This window comes from Schistosoma mansoni, chromosome W, assembly GCF_000237925.1.
Source record: "Schistosoma mansoni strain Puerto Rico chromosome W, complete genome".
Classification (NCBI taxonomy): domain Eukaryota; kingdom Metazoa; phylum Platyhelminthes; class Trematoda; order Strigeidida; family Schistosomatidae; genus Schistosoma; species Schistosoma mansoni.
Window position 1 is genome coordinate 26,680,865 of NC_031502.1, and position 8,834 is coordinate 26,689,698.

Sequence of the window (8,834 nt, forward strand, 5' to 3'; positions counted from 1 at the left end):
CTCCACAAAACCCCCTCTGATCTATAATCATATGCTCACTAGTGACTGACTTCAAGAGATATTTCCTTGAGTTCTAGTGGGAAGCAGTGGCCAGTGGAGTTCTACCAAGTCTGTTGTAGAGATATCAGCCCACTGAAGACAATTGGTGAACGGTCGCTCAAAATCGTGAATTGGTTGACATTAACACCATCGGATGCCGGCTCAGTGGTCCACCGGTTAAGGGCTCTGGCTCGGGACTGGTAGGTCCTGGGTTCGAATCTCGCGAGTGCGGGATCGTGGATGCGCACTGCTGAGGAGTCCCATAGTAGGACGAAATAGCCGTCCAGTGTTTCCAGGTTTTCCATGGTGGTCTAGCTTCAATTGACTCATGATTTCAACTGTGAAAATTGGTGATTAATTGATATTGCCGAACAGACAAGTGTTAGACTTGTAACCTATTCCAAAATTTCTGCCAAAATAAATTTCAGAGGACAGAATGACTGCTCCATTAACTACGAATGTACAGCAGATATATAGAACTGTCACGATGCTCACAAATACAAATTAATTAATAACCAGATAATTCATATACAATAAAGTATCAAAATGGTTTTAAAGCAAACGATTCTACATCTCTAATCACCTTATTACTTTCTAACTATTGCATCTAATTATAGCGGTTGTGAAGTACAGTATTTTTTGCTTTTCAACATAGTTTGTGTTTAATTTGATAAATCATCAAACGGAGGTCACTTAAAGCTGAAGTCTCATTTTTCTAGTATTGATTTTTAGTGGGCTATAGTCTGTGAAACATAATATCATTCTTGTGTTCAGCTGACAAAGGACTGATTACTAATCTTCATGTGCTAAAGCTGTGGTAAAACCCATAGTCTACTAATTTACTAGCCATAAAATTAAAGATTTATGACATGTTTTCACTTGTTCAGATAAGTGATTCGGTTATTTTTTTCATCCATATACATATTATGTGAATAAATTTGTGGATTCTCAGATAGTACGTACTACTAAACAGTTCTCTGAAACGTGTGGTTCAGCCGTCTCTTTATTTATTCACTGATTAGCAAGAAAGGACGATTTGTCTTCACACTCACCTTGTGAAGACATATAGTCTTCTTTATGAGCCGCATGTGTAATAGTAATAACAATATTTGTCTCATTTCTATATAAGAGATGTGAAGCAATCATCTATACACTATGATAACCCTTCATATTGTATTTTGAAGCTAGTTAAAAAAGCTTCATTTTTCAATATATACATTTGTGGAAAACATACACCACTTTTGTCCTATTCTGTACTGTTTTCTTTGACAGAGGTCGAATATTTCTTCAGAAGAAGCAAGCATCTTTATGGATGATTTCTACCCTGTTTCAGGTATGAGCCAAATAAAACTTGACAGCTTGGGAAGTGAAGAGCATAAAGTTTTAAGACAAGAAATTGATCGCGTTGCTGCATCCAATCGTGAGCTGCTTCGAAGACTTGTCAATTTTGAATTGAGATCGTCAGTGTGATTTTTTGTAAGATGCACAAAATACACTCTTTTCCATGAAAAAAACGTAGCATTTAGTTGTGATGTTTTCATTCTGTCGTAATTACTTGACTTCGTGCATATGCTTGGTATCTTCAGTATCAAGGATCTGTTTGAATCTAGATGTATGCTACGATAAATAGATTGCGTTAAAACACAGTCTAGGTTTTAACTCTGTACTTTGCGAACCATCATAAATCAATAACAGACATAAAAAGTGGGAAAATCACCTCTTTAGCTTCAAACATTCTATTTTCTTTCAAATCGATTCTGTCCATCGGGTTTTTATACTATAACACCGGTTTAAACTTGCTCTATAAATGTTATTGCAGCAACTTCTATATAAAGCATTATCTTTTTACTTTACGGTTGCTTTATCATGACTAGTTGGAGTACTGGTGATCACATGTTCCGAGATGGCGACAACACCTCCACATTTATTCCGTTTTGCTTCGTCTTCTCCCATAATCGGTCACATTCACTATCGTCAATTTATGAACTCTTTAAACAACTAGAAATGAGTGTTAAACCCATTTCCAGTTTATTTGTCTGTAAAAACGTGGCTTCGGTGACCATTTTGATTCACTTGTCTACTATCCCAGTAGGATCATCAAATAGACTGACCTAATATAAACATATCCTCGGCTTTAGGTTACTTCTGGTCTTCTCAGTGTAAATATGATGTATTCTTTTATATAAATTGGCATAAAAATAATTTAAATGTAGGCTATCGAAACGTCTACACAATGATTGTTGATAATGGCAATAACAAAGAATGAAAAAGCAGCTATGTTAGCCTTCACGTAGTAGGTGTTTAGGTTGATTAAAAAGCAGTTACTGTAAAGTTAGGTGTGAGTATCACTGCTCTGCAAAGGGCAGAACTTTGGCTACTCATCCTAGGTGTCTGAAGAGATGAGATATTAACCTACCTAGTTTCTCAAATAGACCCTATGATCTAACTGTCCCTATTTGACTGTACTTGTTTGTGCACTGATATGTGAAACTGTCTTCTTGAATGTGTGCATTTATCTCGCAAATTACAATTGAGTTGAAATAGTTTCAATCAGATTCACGTTTTTCATGTATGAAGTTCACTTTAAAACGTGGTGTTCACGTGATCGTCTTTTGGAGATAACAAACAGTGGGACCACAGATATAATGTTTGGATTAGAAGACAAACGTACAGTTCCATTTGTATACTCTGTACTGAATCTTCAACATACTGTTCTTAAAATCTTTTCTTATGTCTATGATCTTAAACCTGAGTGGCTGTGGCAACTTGAAAATTAGCCTATTTATCCAACTTTCCAATAAACATTTGCGTCATTGGTTTTGAACATTTTGATTCGAAAACTAGAGACTATTTTCCGTCAAAAATTAATAAATTAATATTGGCGTCCAAAAAATACTGATATTTTTTGTCTCATAAAAGTAGTCATTAGATTCAGATAATGCCATGGTGAAGACAAAGTTTATCAGAGCTATGTAATCTAATAGCACAATACATTTCGAATAATCTGGTCACAAACTTATTTACCAAGACATTTGTAACTAAAAACACAAAGTTCAAACTAGCAGATCATAAAAAACAAAGTTATTAAACACACCACTCTGAATAATAAATCAATACTACCTGGCCAGTTTGGTTGAACTTCGTCTATTCATAACAGTATCAAAGGAATTAACTAAGTTTATAAAATTCAGTTGTCATAAAACTATATCCAGAAATAGACCCATAGGGCTTATGTTGTTTTCCAAAATGAAGGATAAACACTTCTGGAGAGACTGTCAACTAAGATAGAATTCCAATATTTTACCAGGTAGAACCAGTCGGCTGGCAAGTGGATTGAATTAGTCGACCTTCTTCAACCGAATGATTAGGCATTCACATTTTTAAAAAGAAATATTTATTTGAAATCTCTGCATAAATATAAATACGTTACATTGAAACAGTAATTTATCAATAAATTACTGTATGTTGATATCACTCCTTGGAACCGTTGAAAAAATGAAAGTCAGGCCTACGTGATAAATAGTGCTAACTGGAGAAAGCTTTCTATGTTGTTCGTGTGGTAGATACTTCCATTTAGTTTCGATATTAGCCGGAGTCACTATCACAGACACTGAGTTTTGGTGAGTCTCTATCGTTAACACTAGCTGAACAAAACGTTCTTAAATTATTCAAATGCATTAGGATATATGTTTAACGAAATCACGATAATTGTAGCGCAGTTAAGTAGTCAAAGAAGTTTATTCGCGTGACTAAATGTAGTTAAACTTGGTTGGAAAATTATTGCATAGATTTGAAAAAATTCACCAACAGAACTATCTTTGTTCCCGATGAGCAAGGTTATTGAATTGAGTTTGTAGCATTGTTTGGAATTAAAAATTTGGTTGGAAGTCGACCCATTTATGTCTTAGCATGTACATTTTTTCATGAGACTAACTTTTATTTGAAATAAGGGTTAATAAGTCATGAAATCTGTGTAAGTTGTGTTTAGTGTTTTCAAAATGGTCACGTGGTCAGGTTTTCAAACAATTATCGGACAACATCAGGTAGCGAATTGCATTAAGCTACAAAATGTTTTATATAATGGAAAATACAATAAAGTACGATTAAAGAATCTATCACATTATAATTATTCAGGACAACAATTTTTGACTTGTAGCACTTAGTACACAAACATGGTTATGCTAAAGTGTTCACTAATTCTTCTTAAGTTACTTAATAGGGTAATTGGCGGCATAGGTAATGTTACTTAGTTTGTTACAAGAAATATAAGTTTGTGTGCATGTATGTGTGTGAAGAAAAATCTGAAGATGCTTTAATAAACATAACTTGGTAAATCAGCAAAGGAATTGTTACTTCCAAAAAATGTTTAAAAATCCCCGTCATATTAAAACACTAATATATAGATGAAGCATATTCTTTTTAATAAATTCTCTTCAGGTTGTAAAATTATTTATCTTAATTCATAAGCCAAAAGAGATCAGGTTTAAGGCATTATGCATTTAAATTTACAATTGCTTGTAAAATAGAATAAGATTGTTAATGTTGGGATGACTAACATGAAATGTTAACTTGAATGAGGTTATGTGATAACTGAAAATTTGAGATTAATAATCAGCATTAATATGAGTCTATCAGGGTGAGAGAAATAACGTTTCAAAAATCTTTTCACTTAAAATGGTTTGATTTTAATTCAAAGCTTACATCTGAAGAACAATTAAAATATATCGTTTGAGAAACCAAGTCAGTTTCTACTACTTGGTAATGTTAGTTTATTAGGTTCTGAACGAGAGAGAACACTGGAATACTACTTCTATTTAGCCTATGATTTCTCAACACTGCGCAATCTCATTTCCATCTGAGACCCATAGGATCATTCTTCTATGAAGACAATCCATTTTTTTACTACTCTTTAATCAAAGTTGATCCAATATTGTTTCCACAGAAGCAGACTCACTTCTTTTATTGTAAAAATTGGCACTTACGCATAGTTTCGATGCTGGAAATAAATCAATTGAAAAATCGTCGAAGTAAAATTTCAGTTTAAAATATTCATATCACCGTTTTAGTACAAACAATTTCCAAACTGCTACGTATACTAACTGCCGATTCGTAGTAAAAAAAGTATGGTGTATATTCTGATTTGTTGATCGGGTAGAATGTAGATATTAAATCATTACTTTATATCGTGGTCCACATTCGTCTAATATAACATTCAGGTTGTGTCTACAAAAGCTGTTCTTTCATTAAATCTTAATTAGATTTCATGTAAGTCCTTTTATCTGATATAGTGATGATGTGTTATCAAATCGATAATTGTGGTGAATTTATAGAACAAGTTTGTACACGTTACGAATCCATAAACTGTTGAACTAATGTCTCACAATTAAATTAGTTAACCTAATTTTATTAGTTATCTCACCACGTATTTAATATGTAGTAAATAACCATTATTGTGCTATTGTACATATTTATATCTTTGAATGAATGGTTGTTCATATTATTCTCTGAATAAAATTCTACTATTACGGCTTTCGTCTTGATAATATGAATTCAGATGCTATTTCTATCGAAGATTATTTTCGAGTAGCGATGTGTATCACTGATTGTAAACATTACGATAACATTTTAGACAGTTTATGTTTCCCATAACTTTTTTACTAGTTATTACTTATAATTATTGTCCACTATCTACCATTACATCACGATACTCAAGGCCTATTATTATGCCTCGTTTAGTGTGACCCTACTCAAAATCCCTGTTATAAATAGTCAACTTTTAGGGTCGATTTCTTCTTTCTAATTTCGGACAAATAAAGTGAAATGCATTCATCTTCTTGTAACGTTTATGTATGAAAGGAGACGGAACTTGCAGTATGTTAGCTCCAGGATATATTCAATATTATTTCCGTTTATAGACTTTTACTATCGAACAATGCAGAGACATAAACTATGATGGATTTATGAGGCAACCCTGTGAAGGTCAGACATTTACAAATTACTATCTATCTGTTTGACAATCTAGTAAGTCATCCTCATGATAAGAATTATCATTATAGGTATGCATATAGCTTTAATATTCATTTTGAAGTTAATCTGGACAGTAAATGACTCCCATCACTCAGCAAATTTAATATAAAAACGGTGTTTATCGAAGTTAAACTCTAATGGACAGTATGAACAAGTGAAAACCGTAGGAGAATCAAGTTATTAGTTAACTGAGCAGATTAAAATTTTATTGAAGGACGTACTGCTTATGGCACTGTTTTTATTTTGGGTAGACAAGTCATGAAGCTCTCTCTCACGTATTGTAAAAAATTATCGATGATCAACTAAAACTTTGTTATGGTATTTATTGGCTCGTAGAAAATGACCTATTGAGACTGATACATTGTAATTTCATGAGAATATAAGACATACAATCGTCTTTATCGATCTATATTAGCATTTTTTATTAGTATAGCCTATCTAGATTTTTAACCATTAATCACTTTACCTGCTCAACAAATATTTTTATTTTAATGTTGCATTCTCCCATGGTTTCAAAGAATGGAAAAAGCTTATTATTCTCGTCTTCCTTCTGCAGAAACCCTTCTACAGCCAATGTTATTCAAAGGCTACCTTAATTAAGGTTGCTGAATATTGTAATTGACCGAATCTCGGTGTGTTCAGAAAGTACTTCTTGCTATGTTATGTATTACAAATCCCTTGGCTGAAGGTGTATGTATTCTGTCTAATGTCAGTTTCGACACCTCCCAAAAACTACTATGTATTTGACAAACGTCAGACACTTACTTTGTCTCGATTTCCTTGTTTTAATTTGGTTCATAAGAAATATTTCTTCTCGAATCTCTCACTCGATAACTGTTATCGTCATAAACTGATAGTATGTATGAACACAGGAAAAACCGGGAGGTTGTTTTGTCTATGTTGGAAACTCATCAGGAGTGTGTCCGGAATATTTAAGTCTGGTAGAAAAGGCGATACATTCCGATCAATGACATAGAATTGATTTGTGATATAGGTTGATCTTCAGTTAATGCTAGCAGTGAATTATTATTCTATTATCGAATTCGTTGACTTCACTATAGCTGGAAATTCATCACAAAGCCAGCTTCTAATAGACCTATGTCTACTAGTTATTTATTACTTAGTCGAGAATGAAACAATTAATGAATACCCTATGGTTCGCGATATATCATTCTATGATGTAAACTACCTTTAGGCTTTACGAATTTCGTAAAAAATACAGCAAGTCTCATTAGTTGGTACACCGTGACTACTGTTGTTGCTCATATCAGTTGTTTTGTTTCGAAATGAACACTAAATTAACATCTTAACACAGATTGGTGAACTAGTTTTTATTCTCGGGATAAATCAGTTTAATTTTTAAAATCCCTACTGCCATTCGAACGAACTAGCTCGAAGCAGTTAACTAACACTTGGATTCTATTTAATCAGTCTTCTACATAATCTCTGATCACGTGACCGATCGGCGAGAAACGTTCAGGTAATAGTGTACTAAATTATGACAAACGGAATTACAAACATATCTTTACAGCTGTTAAGGCCATAGTCTGTCTGTTAAACGATCGATGCTTGAATGTCAAATTCATTTCATTGGTTATTTCAGACTATACCTTTCCTTCTTCATTAGTCCAAATCACCAAAGGAATAGACTATAAATACACTCATTGAGTCAGCCACAATCAATAAACGTTTAGTCAGCCACAGGAAGATTGGTGTTTTTGAATCTCGTTGGGCAACGAATATTTATTTTACCCGCGTTATACTTTCCTAACATAATATCGGTTTCTCCTATGAATTCAAATTGTCGAGACACGAAATAATATTACAGAAACCCAGGTTTATAATTGACGACGTATGTATAAGCTTTGTATACACATACGGAGTAAATTTGTAACATGAACTGAACAGTCTTTTAGTGGGTTTGGTAACCAAGTTTAGTGAACAAAGGTGTAAAGAGGCGAAAACCATGTTGAAGAGCAATAATTTTGAAAGTACTAATTTATTTACATGTATAAGCAAACAAAGATCTACGACAGGAAATCTCGAATTCATTTTAGTTGTTTCTTTATTTGATGGTTTTCCCCTTTAAATGATACGTTAGCTATATGGACGGATTTAAATGATTCCGAATCTGACTAAACTATTGTAATTAACTCAATGTAAAATAGAACATGCAAAAAAATATTCCTGAAGGACACATATAGTCAATTATTTTGACAGTAAAATAAGACTAAAGTTTACATTGGGTCGTTTTAGTTACCTTCATAAGTAACATTTTTAGTCTCTATGACTAGAAGAAAGGAGGTGAACAAGTCATTACTGAATAAATGATGGAATAGTGACTCTTGATTGTGAAAAACATCTGTCTTTGAAGTTATGGGAAACAGGATGATGGCATTAGATACTGTCCGAACTAAAACGTTGCCGTCGTTTTTCCTTGGTTCTATGTTTTTGGGAGAAGAAATGTTTATATTAGGAACATATTGTTCAAAATTTTCAGTAACGATTACCTGATATGCTAGTTTTTATCGATAGGATAATATGAATTAACAACTGTTACTGTTAAAATGTTTTGACTATCATACTCCTACTCCGTCAGATTTCCTATGGAGATTATGCAGTCAAGATGGCTATATGCTTTTTCATAAGGCTTCATAAATTAGTATTTCTCACTAAAAGGAGAAATCAGATAGATATTATTCTACAAACTACTAGTTGATGAACCACCGAGTTATGAGAATTGCACGCAGTTCTCTCCTATTTTTAGA

General features: G+C 33.2%; 1 protein-coding gene across 1 annotated transcript in view; it reads left to right on the forward strand.

The window, feature by feature from the left end:
• Smp_165460 (hypothetical protein) overlaps positions 1 to 1,509 on the forward strand; it is a gene marked incomplete at its 3' end in the record, with an annotated part of 10,035 nt that extends 8,526 nt beyond the window's left edge. The window contains exon 7 of the mRNA XM_018789171.1: positions 1,312 to 1,509. Coding sequence (XP_018654641.1) covers positions 1,312 to 1,509 — 198 coding nt within the window. The remainder of the gene's footprint in view (positions 1 to 1,311) is intronic.
• Positions 1,510 to 8,834: the final 7,325 nt, after the last annotated feature.